General features: G+C 38.6%; 1 protein-coding gene across 14 annotated transcripts in view; it reads left to right on the forward strand.

Annotated features, from left to right (window-relative positions):
• The first annotated feature begins 1,288 nt into the window (after positions 1-1,288).
• aebp2 (AE binding protein 2) overlaps positions 1,289-19,097 on the forward strand; it is an 81,643-nt gene continuing 63,834 nt past the window's right edge. For all 14 annotated transcript variants that reach the window (XR_011882971.1, XR_011882973.1, XR_011882972.1 and 11 more), the window contains exon 1: positions 1,289-1,928. Coding sequence is in view for 10 of the 14 variants with exons in the window: in XM_072241702.1 (XP_072097803.1) it covers positions 1,318-1,928 (611 nt within the window). In the remaining 4 variants the exon portion in view is untranslated. The remainder of the gene's footprint in view (positions 1,929-19,097) is intronic.

The following is a 19,097-nucleotide window of genomic DNA, read 5'->3' on the forward strand; positions in this document are numbered from 1 at the left end:
TATGTTGTTTTACGTTAACAGTACAGCAGGAAAACATAAAATTACTATGAATTACCAAACTATAGAACAAATAAAGGGAAGGTAGTGTTTATCGACTATTCAGAAATTTGATAGTGGAGGGGAAGACTGTTTCTGAGTTACTGGGTGCGGGTCTTCAGGTTTCTGCACCTCCTCCCTGATGGTAGTAATGAGAAGAGGGCATGTCCCATATTGTGACAGTCCTTAATAATGGATGGTGCCTTTTTCAGGCACCATCTCATGAGAGTGTCCTCAATGCCTGTGGTGGATCTGGCTAAGTCTACAAACTCCCCAGCTTCTTGCAATCCTGTACATTGGAGGCTGTCCACCACGCAAGAATCTTTGGTGACATACCAAATCACCTAAAACATCTAATGAAATATCGGTGCAGGCCAGCCTTTGAGGTGATTGCATCTATGTGTTGGGCCCAGGACAGATCCTTGGAGATGTTGATGCCCAGGAACCTAAAGCTGCTCACTCGTTCCACTGCTGTCTCCGCAGTGAGTTCTGGTGTGTGTTCCCTAGACTTCCCCTTTTAAAGTCAATCAATTCTTTCGTCTTGCTGACACCGAGTGCCATGTTGTTGTTGCGACACCGCACACAGCTGACATATCTCACTCCTGTATACCCGGTCGCCATCTGAGCTTCTAATCATCAAACTTACAGATAGCACTTGAGCTGGCCATAGCAACAGTTGCAGGTGTAGACAGAACAGAGCAGTGGGCTCAGGTGCATACTGTCGGTGAGGACTTATTGGAAGGTCCAAAGGAAAAGGTTAAAAAAGGGTTGCTGGCTCCCATTAAACAGGTTCAGCTCAGTTTCTACTGAAGCAGCCAACCACGATTACAAAGTGGAAGGCTACAACTCGTGTTGTGTCAATGAAAACAAATCAAACAAAAATTCCTCTTACTAGCTCTCCCTTCAGTTAGTCCTGACGAAGGGTCTCGGCCTGAAACGTCGACTGCACCTCTTCCTACAGATGCTGCCTGGCCTGCTGTGTTCACCAGCAACTCTGATGTGTGTTGCAAACAAAATTTAATATCATTTGATAAAATGTTGCACAAATAGTCACTAATACCGATTAATTACGCTCTTTGCCTGTTGCCGTAACTGCTGGGCAAGTCTTGATCAAAATAGTGGACGAGCTCCAAAGGTTCCTCGCTCACATCTCACCTCTCCTCTTGCCTGGCCACGCTGTTTTGAAAGCGTTGCGCGGTCGACCTTGGCGGCCGGGCCTCCGTCGTGCTCTGTCGCGCAGGCGCGGCACGTGACCCGCCAAAGCTGTAGCCGCGCTGAGAAATGGCCGCAGCCGCCGCTCCGTCAGCCGCCTGCGGCCCCGCGGTTCCTCTGACTGAGCCTCACCTGTCCCCCGGCGCCCAGAGTGAGCAGTCGGCTGCGGCAGCCACGCTGATGAACGGCGCGGCGGTAATGGTATCAGGTGGTAAGAGCTGCCGCGCGGAAGCGAAGAGCGGCGGTCGTTGCCAGGCCTCGAAGCAACGGCGGCGGCGGGAGGAGGAGGAGGACGAGGACGACGAGCCGGTGGAGGAGGATGACGAGGATGAGGAGGAAGACGACGAGGAGGAAGAGGATGATGAGGACGACGAAGAAGAGAGCGAACCTGGCGGTCCCCGCAGGGCCCGCGCCCACTCCGCCGGGGGACAGCCCACGTCCCCGAACACGCACCGGCCCCAGGGCCCAGTCCGCGGCCCCCAGCACCAGCAGGCGGCGAACGCGGCGTCCAGGACCGGAGCCAGGGGCGGCCAGCAGCAACAGCAGCAGCAACAACAACAGCAACAGCAGCACCAGCGCGGACGGGACGAGACGGCAGCACCGGCCTCCGGCAACAGGAGGCAGAGTTTGGAGAACTCGTCGGACGGCGAGCCGCTCAGCCGCATGGACTCGGAGGACAGGTGAGAAGTCGGGGTTCGGTCTCGGGTTCTGTGGAACAATTTGGGATTCTGGGATGAAGGTGCGGGGAGAGGACATCCACAGGTGTAAAATCAGCCGCGCCCACCCCCTCCTCTCCTCTCCTCTCCCCTCCCCTCTCCTCCGTCCCCCTACCCGGTCCAGCGTTCCCCTTCGCCTCACTGTTAAGCTTCAGTGTGACGAGACCGAGTTCAATAGTTTGTCTCAAACTCATTCACCCAGCTTCCTGAGAAGATGCAGCAGTCTTTCCCCACGCTCTGTATTGTTCCTCGGCTCCACGCCAACTCTTTCCCTCCTCGACTTTCAAGAGCCGACTCTGCTCTGAACGCCCCTTGTGTTTTCCCTTTCGTGTTCTGGGTGGAAAGTTTTATCTCCTTCCGTCATTTTGTCTGAGTGGATACTTGTAGGCAGTGTAAATAGATTTGGAAGCCTGATTTTAGAAGCTGTACTTTAGCGATTCGTGTATTTGGTAATGGAGTTTTGAGACGCAATTTTCAGATGAAATGGCGGTTTCGATGTAGAATGGAAATTCCCAAGTTTGTACTAAATGAGTATGTGAGTGTGATTTAGGTCTCAATCGTTTATCCTAGAATTGCCCACTGTGTACACACGAAGATCAAAATGCTGCAACTGTTGTTTCAGGCATCATTGGTCCCCGGGGTGGGATTAGAATTCTGAAATAGCATTTAGTGTAATTAGTTATGTTCATTTTGGAGTTATTCTGTTTTGCATTTTGAACACGAGTGTGACTGTTAGTTCTGCATAAGATAAACTTGCATATGGCTCAGGTAGCGGCCTAAATACAGTACAGAAGTATGTAATCCAATTTGGCATCTGTTTCAGCCAGTGATGTATTAGCAGAACCTCCCTCTTTTAGTTGAGACCCTGAACAAAAAAATCGTCTTTCTTCAGGAAGATGGATTTCACTCTTAGCCAAATTAAGTTTCCTCCCTGGCTGGCAGTTAAAACATAACTGTTAACCTGATAGCTTATTTGATTTTCTATGTAAGCAATCATATTCTAGGAATAATGCTCAGATCGTGAAGTGTTACAGCGTGCAATGAAAATCGACTTGAATGCCTGGAATAGGAGAAATAGAATTTCAAAGTTACCGGCATTCTGGGCATTTGACATGGTAGGGAATTTAATTAATCTCTAACTTTTGGGATGTGGTGCAGTTTATGCAGATAATTGCAATGGCTAGTAAATAAACTAGCCTATATATGTGTAAATCTCCAAAGAAAAAGTTTTGACATTTGTGACCTGTTATTTGGAGTTTGATCATAATTAGTCATTGCAAATTGTGGTGATTGCAAGAAGTGATTGACTATTTTGAAATTGAATCAAATTGTTTTACATCTTTAATATGGTTTACTATGCTTCTGTTAATCTCATTATTTAAACAGTTGTAGAAGTTTGAAACTTACAGACTGATCCCACTTAAATAATTTATGTGAAAATTATTCCCTCCCATCTCATTCATCAAATTGAATATTTTAATGTGTGCAGCTGTGGGTAGGAGGATGTAAAATGATGGTTTACAATAACTTTTGACACAGGTTTGCTGAAATTGCCAGCTATTGACTTGGTTGTCAGTGCAAAATATTTACATCCTTTTCAAAAACCAGTTTCTATTATGCATTCTTTCCAGCTGGATATTTTGGATGAGACTATTACCTGCATTCAGAAGTGTCTTTTTTCTGCAGGTTTTCATTCTGTATGACAATGCAGTGTAAATAAAAGGAGATTATTTTTGTTCGGAGGGTGAGACGATGTTACTATGTAAACATGATATTGAGTTTGGCAATTGTGAACTAGATCTAACAGCTGATTGGGCAGTTTAGAGAATGTTCAAGGATATTCTGGAAATTGCTGATACACTTGAGCATATGGAGAGAAAATCAGAATCAAGTTTATTATCACCAGCATGTGACATGAAATATTTTAACTTGGCAGCTGCAGTTCAATGCAATACATAATCTAGCAGAGAGGAAAAATAATGATAAAAATAAATAAACAAGTAAATCAATTACGTATATTGAATAGATTTTTAAACAGTGCAGAAATACTGTATATTTAAAAAAAAGTGAACTAGTGTCCAAAGCTTCAATGTTCATTTAGGAATTGGATGGCAGAGGGGAAGAAGCTGTTCCTGAATTGCTGTGTGTGTGCCTTCAGGATTCTGTATGTCCTTTTATAGGCATCTGTTAGTCTCATGAGACCGTGAATTTGCACCTTGGAAAGTTTCCAGGGTAAGGTTGTATGGAAGACCAGCAGTTGCCCATGCTGCAAGTCTACCCTCTCCAAGGGAAGGGCATTAGGACCCATACAGCTTGGCACTGGTGTCGTCGCAGAGCAATTTGTGGTTAAGTGCCTTGCTCAAGGACACACATACTGCCTCAGCCAAGGCTCGAACTAGCGACCTTCAGATCACTAGACGAACGCCTTAACTACTTGGCCATCTCCTACCTGATAGTAACAGTGAGAAAAGGGCATGCCCTGGGTGCTAGAGGTCTTTAGTAATGGATACTGCCTTTCTGAGACACCGCTCTTTGAAGATGTCCTGGGTACTTTTCAGGCTCGTACCCAAGATGGAGCTGACTAGATTTAGAACCTACTGCAGCTTCTTTCGGTCCTGTGCCGTAGCCCCTCCATACCAGACAGTGATGCAGCCTGTCAGAATGCTGTCCATGGTACAACTATAGAAGTTTTTGAGTGCGTATTTGTTGACATGCCAAATCTCTTCAAACTCCTAATAGCTGCTGTCTTGCCTTCTTTATAACTTCTTTTAAACCACCTTTTTAGAGTAATTTATGCATTTAGGTGAGATGTTCTTTCTCTTCCTCTCCCTCCAACCTCCATTTTATCCAGAGCTTGTGTAAAGTTGAAATGAGGATACAAATTTAGGTGGACATATCTTGATCGGTCATAGCATCGTTCATTATTTCTGCATAGTTTTAAATAATTGTGTTTTTTTTCCCTAAATGAAACATTTTTGGAACTAAGTTATTGAGTTAAAATTTCAGATCTCTCATTCTAAGGAATAATAATTTTTGAACTTTGCTGTGTTTCAGACGGAATCATCCTAAGCATTATGTTGATTCTTGTCATTAAGATACAAATCCTGAGTTAGTGTGGAGAACCACAAGGAAGCAATAGAAAACAAGGTTTGACGTTCAGTGTATTCAGGTTTTGAGGGAATTCAACAAGAAAGTGATGGTAAACCATGTGACCGCACTAAATGAATCCTTGAATTAATGAAAGCCAAGGCCCGTCAGCAAATTGCACCCAAGCAGTCAACAAGAAGAATAGACTCATGAACAAAAAGGTGAAGGCAAAAGATTGATTAATTTCAAGCTATCCTCTATGATGGATGTAGGTAGGGAGATATTTTCATAACTATCATGTTACCTTCCTTTTTAATAAGTCATTGTTGTAAATATCTTGGAAAGTTCAGGACACTTTCTGTGGAATTAATTTGGGCACATTGATTTAACAAAGTTACCCTTTCAAAATAGTGGCATTGCAGACATAAGCCATGTTGAATGAAGGTTTTACTGAACAATCTATTAATGTGGTCAATGTCCTTCATATTTTAAATATGCTAATTAAAGTATCAATGGAAATGGTGACTAATTGGAATCTGAAAATAGCAGTTTATGAGTTGATTGTGCAATTGAAGATCAGTACTCTTGCACTTTGGATGGCTTTTTGTACCAGAGCTTTTTAAGTGCTCTAAAGATTATATACGACAAATAATTTTTAATACAGTGCTTGAAGTGGGGCATTCCCCCACCTCTTGTCTTTAATATCAAGCACTTTCCTTTGGTATTGACTGTAGGAACAGTTTAGTGTTTTAATATGATGCATTGCTCAGTTGCTATGTTAATCACTTAAGTGTACAAAAATTTTCTCCATAACTTTTGTATGGGCAAAAACATCAGTACAATAATCTAGTTCCAGAAGATGTTTTTTTGAAATGTTTATAAAAATTGGGCAAAGCAATGATGTAAGTACTTGGAAAAATAATTATAAAATGTAACCATCACAGAGTGAGGAGGGAGTGAATTTCCTCCTGTCACTTGAAAAGCTATCTGAATGTTTGCCTGCGTTCAAGTTCAAAGATTTGATTGCTTCGATTTAAAGATTGAGTGAATAACCTGTTGTGGAATTACTGTAAATGATACCATAAACCATATATTCAAATATATAAATCATGCCCCCGTATATGAAACATCTTATTAGTGTAAAATGCTGATATTACTTTAGAAGCAAGAGGTCGTTGAAGGATTAAATTTACCTGTTTGATGCAAAATATCAATTATTGAAATCAGAAGCAAGGATAATGGGAGAATTTGGTTTGAGATTAATATTTCTAATGAAGCCAAGATGTGACCAAGTGTTGTGACAACAAGTGGTTGCTTGTTTTGGGATGTTGTCTTTGAGCAACCCTTATCTTGTGGGTAGCAGCCACAAAATTACACCAATTTTTCTTTCAAAATAAAAAATATTCATGGCATTTAAAATATGGAATTCCTGAGCATACAGTTTAAAATCTATGCTTGCAATCTACTCCTGTGCAAAGCCATTATGCAGTTTTTATATATGGCCTTGAAATTTTGATATCAGAATGACACTATTTGGCCTATCTTCTTTGCCAGTAATCTGAGTTGTTTTAAGAGAAAGGAAAGTGTGATTTACTTTGTACTCCAGTGATCCTTTTTTTAAAAAAATAATTACTTAGTTAAAAGTCATCTGGTACATTTAAAACAGAGGTTGAATAGTTCTTGATTAGTCAGGGCATCAAAGGTTATGGGGAGAAGGAAAGTAAATGAGGTTGAGAGAGGTAATAAATTTGCCATGATAGAATGGCAGGGCAGACCAATGGGCCGAATAGCCTAAATCTGCACCAATGTCTTATGGTATTCTCTGGCTACAGCAGCTTTTCTTGCTATTTGCTGCCAGCTCCTCATGATTTATATCCTGGGAGTTGTTTGCACAATGAAAGTGCTAACACACAAGCCCACTAACTTTGTGTTGCTCCAGATTTCAGCAGTCTTTGCTGCAAGAGATGTTAATGGTTTTTAATAAACTGGTAAATGTGTAACTTTGAAGCAAGTAAGTGGTTTATTGAATAGAATTATGATAATTAAGCATCATTGAACTACACTGTTGTCTTGGGTAACATGCTGGAGTGTTTCCAGAAATTTTCATTTTGATTTCAGATATACATGCATTTTTACTTGTAAGTCACTTATGGAGAGGCTTAATGATCTTGGGTATTTCATGTTTAACTCAAGTGATCTGTTATTTGCTTTTCACTTGTTTTTTTTTATCTGAGACTCATTTGGAGAACTCTGCTCACAGTCCAATGTGATGAATAAACTTCTGTCTGGGGATTACATTAGACTGGAATGCTTAAAATTGCATGTGAATTGTGAGCAGAAGTTCTTGAACAAAGCAGACACATTTCCCATGTTCCACGATAGTCAGTAATTTAAAATGACAATGGGGTATGGCTATTCCTGCAGGCACTGTGATATTTTACTTTGGGACTGTGCCCACTTGCTTAAGTATCCTCAGTGTGGTGTTTTGATTTCAGACTTGTACGTATGGTTTCTTTACGTTCAAGTGTTTTATGCAGTTGCTTACTTGAAATTTTATTAGGGAGTGTGTAAATCTTCTAAGAAAAGAATTTTAAATCTTAATTCTGAGTCATTGCAGCTTTTAACATAATGTAGATAACTGATGTGATTTAGAATTGTCAATTTGAAGCTCCAAATCCACTGGAGGAAGTTTGAGGTACAAGAGAAGGAAAACATTATAATCCCAGTTCTCCATTAGAATGTGCCCCAGCATGATTTCCAGTTACTGCAGGCTTAGACTGGACTCAGCACAGATTTATAGATGGTAATTGGCCACATCTTGTTTCTTCATTTCAGTTGGTACTAACTATTTCATTGCTCAGTCCCAAAAATCCAGTTAGTCTTTTCATCTTGGTGAGTTTGCTGTTATTCTTTTTATTTTCGTTAACTTCCCTTTCATTAATTCTGCCATGGTTAATATTCTATTTGCATTGAGATAGTCTGGAAGATTACATTTTCAGTTGTAAAATGGGGGGAAAAAAGCTTCAGTTTCATTTTTAACGTTTCATATGTATGTAATGCAGTCTCTTTTAAATCTGGATTATTTTGACAAGTAAACATAAGTAGTTTTTTACATTATGTTTTGATGCAGGAGGATGCAATAATGAGTTAAGTGTAAACTATTAGAAATTGTCAAGATTTTATCTTGAAATAATTATCTTGTATATGATATCAGCTTTGACTTTTTGTTACAGTTTTAAAGTGCATGTAGTCTTTTGTCTTTTTTGTCTTACAGCTGTAGAGAATGGCAGAGCAAAAGTCATTTTGCACATTTGTATTTGTTTGGATCTCTTTCAGCTGTAGTTTTGTTGTTTAATTGTAGGAGGAAGTAGGTTACAGGCTGTTTTTTTAAGTCTGCAAGGGCTTGGACTTGTCTGCCCAATGGACCATGCTTGTTTCTACAAAAGCGTCTTCAAAGTTGGATTTTTTTCTTCAGTCCAAATGATTTGTTTAACATAACACATCTGTAAGAGCACCTAGCAGTGCTCAACTGAATTAAGCGTTTTTGTTCCTTGAGATTTGAGAAATACTAAAGCTTTGCAGTGTCATGGTTTTAAATTACATTCTTTATTGCCTGTCATTCTAATGTTGGCTTGTACAAAATGTCTCGAATGCTTATTAGCCCACATTAAACTGCAATAGCAGCTGTTTGAAAACCCTGATCTTTAAGGATTTTAATGCTACATGGTCTTGACTTGTCATACCTGTGTATTCTACGTTAAGTGTTTTAGATGTGCATTTAATATGCAAGGAATAATTTGTTTTTCTGATTATCATATAACAGATTTATACAGTTTACTTCAATCACCATGGTTAAGAAAAGCCCTATTACAATGTGCCCTTTCTTCATCCAGGTCTGTTTGAGTTTTATTAGCTTGATAGCTTTTCAAACCACGTGATCAGGAATGGCTCAAAAGAAATTCTTGTGAACTTTGAAGAAGATAGAGCAGAATGCTTGTAAAAAATGCTTCTGATTTAATTTTTTCAATATAGATCTACAGAAATAAAACTTGTACAAGGAAGGAAAAAAATGTTTAGTGCAAGTAGAACTCTATAAAGTGGTATTTTAAATACTGATAAGGAATCCAAGTGATGATATCAGATTTATTTGCATGACAATCATCAGCACTGTTGCGGTTGAATTCTCCTTGCCTCTTAATGCATCCATACAAATATGTAATCAATGTATAGAGACAAATTGGAAAACGTAATTTCACTGATGTTTCACTGCTCTTTCCACTTTGGTGTATTTGTCAATTGCACCCAGCCTCAGATTAATTATTAGTGCAGTGGCATGGTGGATGTCTTTTTCTGAAATAGTAAAGAGCAATTTGGTAGATTGTCAGAACTGCATAGAACTTCACTTTGGACACAGTCTCAAAGGACGTGATTGATATTGCTCATATTATTAAGAGGCTGTTGGTGAAAGAGTTATGTAAAGAAGAGCAACAGTAAACAGGGATCTTTTTGAAGTAGGAATTTAAAATGTATACATCAGAATACTGATTTTTTTTGACTTCTTTGCCGTCCCAGTTGAAACTATATCACGTTATGATCCACCAAAAGTGAGGGTGAATTATTTACTGTAATAGTAAAGAGACATGAACAAGTCTTGTACCTTAAGTCTCTGACTTGGAGGTAGCTGCGGAAGAAGCAGATATGTAAACAATAGCATTCCTGGACTCCTTAGAACCTGGAGCCAATTGTAAAATAGCAAATACATTACTTCTCCATATTTTCTTCCCATATTCAAACGCAAGCTAGTAAATTGGTATTAGTTAACAGAGAAGTTTTCTTAAAATGGCTATGAGGAACTTAATCATATCTACTACCTAATATTGTGAAGAGAGATAATATTTGCCTTTAACCAACAGATAGATAATTGGGGGGGGGGAATATGATATCATTGTGGGTAGAGCAGTTCTGGTCTTTTCATAACATGTGGTCTGTCTGTGGTATCCTGTGACCGCGTGGATTTCCCCCGGGTTCTCTGGTTTCTTCCTGTAGTCCAAAAACATACCAGTTGTAGGTAAATTGTCCTGTGATAACGCTAGGTTTAAATTAAGGGTTGCTGGGCAGCGTGGCACAAAGCTCCAGAAAGGCCTATTCCGCACCACATCTCAATAAATAAATACGTAAAAGTTGAAACTTGAGCTAGCATTTCACTAAAAGATTGTTTAAAAGATTGAAAATGTTTTACTGCTGCAACAGCTTTCCCTGTCCATAGATCGATATGCATGGAAGCAGTGAAGTGGTAACTTTTCCCCAGTGGGTATGGCCCTGGATTGAGAAGATCGATCTAGGAAGATTGAGTAGGATTGGGTTATTCTCATTGGCATTCAGTAGATTGAGGATGTCACTGAAATAAGGCTTGGAAGGATTAAGCGTAGATACTGAACAAATTTCCTTTGTGAGAATTTCAAATTGGTCTTGGGATAAGGCATCAACTGCTAAGAATAATAAGGTTATTAGGAAAGTGGCCATTTGGTTCAACAAACCCTTGCCAGCTCCAAGAGCAACAATCCCATAAATAATTCCCTTGCACTCCCATTTCCTCCCCTCAATTGCTCTGCAAATTATTTTTCCTCACATTCCTATTCATTTTTTTTTTGAAGGACCTGATTTGATACTCTCCTTGTACCCTTGACAGATAGTGTTCATTATTGTCTCTACTATGTATGCTTTCCTTTTGTGTTGCTTTTATATCTCATGCCAGAATTTCAAATCTCTGCCTTCTGATCTTTGAATCTTGGAACAATTTTTCTTCATTATTAAACCAAGTAAGCAGTCTTAAGTATCTCCCAAAATCTTTTCTGCTTCAACTAGAACTCCAGTTCTCCAGTAGCTGGAATTTTTCTGCCCTGGAATCATACTGGAAAATATTTTCTGTATGCTTACCAGGATCTTCACACCAGTAGTAGGTTAATTGGCCATTGTAAATGATCCAGTGATTAAACTAGGATTAAATATAGGTGTGTTGCTGGGTGGTGCAGCTTGTTGGGCAGGAAGGGCCTGTTCCATGCTGTATCTCTAAATTTAAAAATATAGCTGAATGGATGAGCAGATTTATAATGCAGTACTCAAGTCATGGTTTTATCAGTGGTTTATGCAAATTAAATTACCTGTTTTTGTACTTTTTTCTTTTTGAGTCCTGGCACTTTGTGCTTTAACTATTCTCTCAACCTTCCGTTGACTTTCAAGGTTATAAGGGTACCTCCTGATCCTGTTTTCTGTTGAGTGCAATGAAAGATATGTTTCCAGACAATGTTGTTTATTGCAATTAGATGTTGTGATTTAATTGATGCTCTTCCTTTCCACTTTTCCTCTCTACTGCTTTTGGGCTTTATTATCTGGAATAAGGGAATCTTTTAGGGTATGTCCCAAGCAGAGAACATTGCATCATGGAATCAAACCAGAACTGAGAAAGTAATGCAGCTTAACATTTGTGAATATGGTCATTTGAATGTGAAGAGCAAAACTATTTTTTTAGACCTTGTTTATTCATAGCTAGATGACTAGCCTGAGGTGGAATAGCATTTTCATCCAGTGCATCAGAAAGTTGTGAACAAGTTGACTAAACAGTGAAGCAACAGAATTTGTGTGACAGTTCGGAGCTCTACATTTTTTTAAGCAAGCTGGGAGTGTTAAGACCAGGATGAACGATTACTGAATTAGAGAGACGGCCTCTTCTGGAGGTCTGTTGGACCCAAGGCTTGCCTGGCTATTTGATAATCCACGTGTCAGCTTGTCAACATTATTGGGGTTGCAGATAACTGAGGCTCATTCCTCTATAATAGATGCAGTCTCACCTTGGAGTTCCTCCAGTGTTTTGCGTGGGTAGCAAAGGCTTTTGGTCAATTCAAGTGTAAGTCTTCCCAGTTCTTTGATTAACCCCATGGCCATTCAACACTGTAGTGAGGACCTTTTAGCAATAATCTGAAGATCAGCAGAGGGGCATGCTTGATCTCCCCTGTGCCACTAGTAAATGCTGGATCCCAAAGCTGTCAGGTGACCCAATATCAGTACTTCAAATTGCAGTCCAGCAAGTCCCATGCTTCCCAGAAATTATTTTTTTGATGTGATCATATTTCCCTCAGACTTTATCTTTGCTCATTTGGGATTCTCCTTGGGGTTTCTTCCTCCCAAGACTTTCCAGGAGCAAACGAAGGGTCTCGGCCTGAAACGTCGACTGCACCTCTTCCTACAGATGCTGCTTGGCCTGCTACGTTCACCAGCAACTTTGATGTGTGTTGCTTGAATTTCCGGCATCTGCAGAATTCCTGTTGTTTCCAGGAGCAAATCTCAGATTCAAATTTTGTTGAATCAAATTGTCTTTAACTGCCTTCTAATCCTACCAATTAACTTGCCTTTGTTCTCTGGTATTGACTACACTGTCTCTCTGGACCTTTTATGTAATTTCACATACATCAGTCAAATTAAATCAGTAAATCTTTGTTTAAAAAGATGACATCAACTGCCCTAACTGGATTTGCCTCGTCACTGCAATTCTTCAGCCTGGCAGCACCCTTGCATCCCCTCTGACCTTAATGCTGGTCCAACTTAATAGTGTAATGGCCAGAATTTTAGTTATGGTCTGATAGTTTTGCACAGTGTTTAGTACTGTAGGTTATGAAGCTAGACATGCCTACCCTCGCTGCTTGGTAAGATCATGGCCGATCTTATGAGTCCATTGTACTATAACCCAATCCCATGGTGTCCAAAAATATGCTTGGACAGAATTGTCTAAACCAAGAGAATTCCAAAGATATGAAAAACAAAGGAAATTTCTCATTTCAGACAAAGCTGTAGGTGTTTTTTTTAGAAAGAGGAAATGCCTCTTGGTCTCATTGTACTCTACAGATCCTTGTCTTATAAGCAGATCATATCTAACCTAGCATTACTTCTGGCTGAACATGCGAGTTAATTCTGTCATGATTTGAAGGATGTGAAAGAGTATTCCATTTGGTGATTCTGTTCCCTGAGCTTGTGGCTTTTCTTGGCATTTCTTACTGTAGCTAGTCATATGGAAGAGGCCATATTGAGTCTTGTGCTGTCAGAGCCAAGAAATTTTATAATCAGTTTTAAATCGAATGGCAGAAAAATGAAACTTTCCATGGGGTTAACAATTTTCATTTTATCATAGCTTAAATCTGCGATAAGACTTCATACTTAGAAAAGTTTATATTTTAGTACCAGAAGACTTGTTTGGTAGAAACTGCAGAAAATTGTGCAGTTCTTGAGAAAATATATCTAAGTTTAAATGGGCAAGCTTGTCACTGTTTAGTTATCAAAGACTGTCCCTTCCTTAAAATTTATTTAATATTGTTCTAGAAAAACAAGTTTCTGAAGGAACAGAGCAACTGGTTATGGAGTCGTACATCACAGAAATAAGCTCCAGCCCATACAGTCAGTGCTGACCATTACTCTTGCACCAGTCCATTTTTTATTCTCTCCACATTCTTATCCCCACCCCCCCCCCACCCCCCAACCGATTGTACAACTCATCTATGCATTGGGGGCATTCTACATTAGCCATTTAACTGAACAACCCTCACTTACTTCAACAAAAATTTGTGCAGCACCACGAAGTGTAAATTCCACTGAGATCAGAGTTGAACCCTGTTCTCCAGTGATTTGAGATTGTCGCTATCATAGCTTGACCACTCTGCTGCCCAGTTTCTTGATGTTTGCACATAATGAAATGCAGGATGCTTTGTTTCTTTATATGCAAGCTTTAAGCTTATCACACAATTGCAAACTTAAAAACCAACTCAGGAAAATGTTTAAGTTTTGTTTTAATCTTTGTGTAACATTGCGTAATGTTGATTGATAGAACTGCTCTTGTGATATATTAAAGGTTCTGAAAATGCTGGTTGGAATTGTGGTTTTAGTGAGTAACAGTACTGGTAAAAATGTTTGTTCCATTTAAATTGTTGCTATCAGTAAATAGGTTTGAATAGGCAAAAGATGACTGGTATTTTTTTGTGATTGTATTATGCATGCAGTTTCAAAAACTTTTCTACTTACATTTAAGCAAGATTCTCATTTTGCTCGATTGTTTTTCTTGATGCAAATATTCTGAAATTAGTTTTGAAAGTTTAATTCTGTCATCCAACGATTCCCTGTCTTTTGTGTTAAAACATCTACGAGCTAGGTTCTAAGAATCTTTCTGGACACAGCATTGGTTTACTAAATTAATCAAATTTACTTTGTGATTTGTAACAATTTTTAGTATCAAATGACAAATCAGGTGTTCTGCTTCATTGCTTTCATTGTGACTATATATAATGGGAAGACATGAAAGAGGTACTGAAAATTCAAATAATTTTGAGATTTTTTTTATGCAGGCATTTCATGTTCCATTGAACTCCTTTGCGACTGGGTTTATTTGTTACCAGTCTAAATGGTGACATTCTTGTACTACCTTGCCCTACTTGCTTTCATTAACCATTTCCACGTTTCTTTCGGCACTGCTAGAAGTCAGAGCTTAAGTTACTGACTTGGAAATGGAATCAGTTAGGAAAAAATACAGAATTAACTCAAAAAAACAGGCAAGGTATTGTTCAAAGCCAGTCAGTGAATGCTGTGGGTTGAAATGTAAACTGCTGGGGTCATCAACAGGAACTCCTGAGACTTGGTTTAGAAACTCACTTTCCTGCCAGCTTGTGTTACTAAATCCTGCAGCTTTATATTTGGCTTGTAGCATGGGTAACACCTGGGAAATACAGTGACAAAGGTGAAGTAAAAGTGCCAAATTTGCCAACCTGCTGCTACAAGGCAAAGTAGAATTTATCCGTGAAAATAGCTGATAACTAGTTCAATGGATTAGCCTAACAAGTTTGAAGAATAGCCATTCAGCATCTTTCATCCACACACATTCAAAGTGAGCAACTAATCAGTTTGGATCAAACCTTACAGGTAATGACTGCTTTTATACACTGTCGGTTGTATTGAAACCTGTTCATTGCTGATCAGATACAGTGCAAATACTGGTCTTGCTGCAGTTATGTCTATGGGTGATTTCCCCTGTTATGGCCAATCATGTTGGAGAAACTTTTCCTCACAAATACCCAAAAATAGACTGCAAAAACAACAGATTTCACAACATATGCCAGTGATATTAAACCTGATTCTAAGACGGAATAACTTTTGTTCATGTAGAATTTGTGAAAAAATGAATGTTTTAAAACTCCCATTTCTTATGAATATGTAAATAACTGCTTCATGTTGTAGAGAATCATGATGTAGGCCATTTGCTAGGTGGTGTGGGTTGCCTCGAAGTTCACTTGTTTTTTTTCATTGACTTTTTTTCAAGTTTTGTGATTCTTTCAGTCATTCTTACTGCAATTTGTATCTTTGTGCACAATGTTTACTAAGTAGCATTGATTTGATATGTACCTGTAACTACAACTTGCAATAAGTACAAGAAGTTGATTTATTACCATTCCAGAATTCTTGTGTGCCAGCACATTTTCCTTTGATTTTTGGTTCATTAAGGTTGACGTGATTGTGACACAGCATATGCCTGTGGTGTCAGCAGAATAATTGCAATACACCAGAAAGGAAATTTGTTCTTTTAGTTCACCTATTTGCAAAAGTGCATTTTATTTTGTAATGAGGGTATTGATCATCTGTTAGTCTTTTACTAAGAGCTAATGTTATTATTTTTGGCAAATGTTTCTGAACCAAAATGCCTACTGCACAGCCTGGTGATTGTGGGTTGGGGGGACTTGATAAGATTGGTGAAATGATGGGCAATGACCTTGGAAACTTACCTTTTTTTGATCATAAACTTTCATCCTGAAGTCTTTCTTAGCGTGTTTTAAATTGGAAGCTGTTTCTCAATAACAGTCAGTATTAAAATATTCATAACAAAGAAATCAAAAAGTGGAATAATTGAAGGGCACACTTAGTGTAAGAGTAATGTAAATAATATAAAAAGATGAATTCTGTTGCTACAGGGTAAAACTAAAATTCAGGATCCTGCATTTTCAGTGGAAGTATCAGAATCTCCTGAGTACCAGGGCTAAAAAGGCTCTGTCCAAATGAGTAACCAGCGGGTAGCTGATATAAAATATTTGGGGGAAAGGGTATCATATCTTTGTGCCAGGGAATAATCTGTATTTTCCTTGACACTTTCAAGGAGTCAGGTTGCGTTTAAGTTCAAAAATATAACTTAAACTCTGCTTGACATTGGACTCAATGCAATACTATTGAAAATAGCTTCTATTTATTACACCAACATACACTAGAAGAAAAATTACAGGTTTTGTAAAATTGGGTGTGAAGATTGTAAACTTTCTATTTGTGCTGTCTAGTTCATCTATATCAGAGGGGTGTCATGGGTTTGCTGAATTGTGATGTCAATTTAAAAATAAAAGACCTCTTTGGATTGTGGTTGCATAATTTTTTAAAAATGTATTAAGTTAAGAGGGTCAGGGTTGTATTTTTGTTGGAGCAGGCTTTAGTTGAAATAAGCTACCAAATCAAGTAACTTGAGTAGCTCAAATAGGGTCACAGGAATGGTGCAAGGATAAATGTGTGTTTAAAACAAGCTGCATTTTTAACATGAGTGAATTGATGTCACACACAGGAGAAAAAAAGTGTATGACGATATTTGCAGAAATATGGTTTTGAGGTAATCTGATGAGAACTGAATGCTTTGGGGTTCATCATATTTAGGAAAGGTAGTCAGAAAGCAAAAGATGGAGTTGATTAAAAGGATGCAGTTAGTGCCATAGTTTGATGGATGAGGATGTTGAATCACTTGGGGTAAATTGAAAGTAACAAGGAAATAAATTGCTGGAAATGATAACTAATAGTCTGCCCAATGGTGGCTACGTAAGATAGTACAAGTCAACAAATAGGGGTATGTAGGAGAAGTACTAGAACAATAGACAGCAAATTTAATGTTGTAGATTGAACAACTCAAATTAGCAAAAGTTAAATTGAGGATGAGATGAATAAAGGCCTTTTAGTACAATATTGTAGAACCAACTTTGGAATTAGCTGGATGTGGTCATATGTATTAAGTGATGTGGTCCAAAGAAGATCATTACTTTAAATTTTATAGTTGGTGTGAATGAGAAAATTTCAGAAAAGCAACTGTGGTTTTAAAGGCTATTAAAGATGAGTGAGTGTTGATCTTGGAAATTAAATAAGAAACTAAGACAAGCAATACCAGACATTTGACTTCCGAATTCTCAGCAAAGTTGCTGAACGATTCATTTGGGGATGTTTGAATCTTCCACCACCCAGCACACGCCCTTTTCACACTGTTCCAGTCAGAAAGTAGGTACAGAAGCCTGAAGGCGCACAATCAGTGATTCAGGAACAACTTCTCCTCTGCCATTTTATTTCTAAATGTTCATTGAACCCATGAACACTACTTTTATTTCTTTCTGTTTGTCTTTTGCACTACTTATTTTAGCTTAATTGTTTTTATTTAATGTAACTCGTTTTTGCCCGCTCTATCATGTATTTCATCTTTCTGCGGTAAATTTAACAAATTTCACGACATATGCCAGTGATATTAAACCTGATTCTGAGTCTTGAATTCTGATTCTGATCTCTCTGAGAAATTCAAAACCTAGCATAGGAGGCTAATATAGGATTCAAAGTTTTATTTGTCATGTGTACATCAAAACGTGCAGTAAAATGTGTTATTTGCATCAACAAACATTACATTGGGATGTATGAAACTGCTGCTTTGTCAGAAACAATCTATCATTCACGACTGTCCTTCAGAAATGGACATCTGCCGGTCTCTGGTTTGGCCGATGTGTGTACCCCGATCCATGAAAGTGCTATAGATCTTGCTGCTCTCTGAAATGCACAATCATTTTGGGTGCAGTTGGGATGGGTGTTAAACATCAGCTTAGTTAAGTATAAGTATCCTACCTTTTGCAAAATATGGAGTTTGTCACTCAAATATAGGCCCACTTGGCTGCACTTGTAGAGGTGCCATCTCCTTCCTGACCACCTTTAACTTTAAGATTATGAAAGGGTGCAGTCCATTTTAGTGGATAACAAGCCCAACTACTTGGTGATGGGTATATCCTCTTTAGTGTCATTCAGCGCATTCTTCAGTTCTTCCATTCCGTAAAAAAAAAAAATCTGGACCCAGACTAGACTTCATACAGTCTATCCAAGATTCTATGTGCATTTGGCTTAATTGCTGCTTCATTTTTTTTAATGAAAAGGAAAATCATTTTTAATTGCCATGTATGATAGTTTAACCTGGCTGTCCATAATTAAATTTTCCTTTTTCTTCCCCTTCATTCAACATCTGCATGTTTTAGCACAGTACCTGAAAAGCAACAATATACATTTCATTTAATTGAACACCATCTAATTTGCAGCAAAGTTGCTGGGCTAGTTACTGGCAAGACTGATCTGCATGGTCCTAAGTGCTGCTGCTTTTTAACCAATTAGAAAGCTTCAGAATTAGAAATTGTGGAATGGATATTTTTTTAAATGACACAAGTTGTGCTACAACAGTTCTCAAAGGAAGGTGTCAACATATTTTTGTTCACTATGTGCTACAATTCAATGACAATTTTAATCATTATTCTGTTGTTAAGTGTACTTGACTCTGTCAATGACAAGACTTTTACTTTGTGGCTATTTAAAAACTCAATTGATTTGCAAGTACAGCAACCTCCTGAAAAGAAGCTTGAAGGACTTTCACAGTGTAGACACTTTAAGTAGCAGGAGGTGGGGAATTGTTGGTTCATGGTTCTAGTTGCAAGTTTCTGATTAGATTGCACATTATTCATATTATTCAATTATTCCCATTCAAAGTTTTAAGATTAAGGTGTACAAGATGAAATCAGGCATAGATCATATGTGCAGCTAGAGACTTTTTGCCAGGGTGGAACTGGATAATGTTCTGTTTTTTTTATTTGAAGAAAATATAGGAATCAGATGTGTTATATCCAAAGAGTGTAGTTTCTTGGATGCAAATAAAAATTCCATTTGTATACATTCTGAACACTTATCAGACAA

This window comes from Mobula birostris, chromosome 23 (assembly GCF_030028105.1).
Source record: "Mobula birostris isolate sMobBir1 chromosome 23, sMobBir1.hap1, whole genome shotgun sequence".
Taxonomy (NCBI): domain Eukaryota; kingdom Metazoa; phylum Chordata; class Chondrichthyes; order Myliobatiformes; family Myliobatidae; genus Mobula; species Mobula birostris.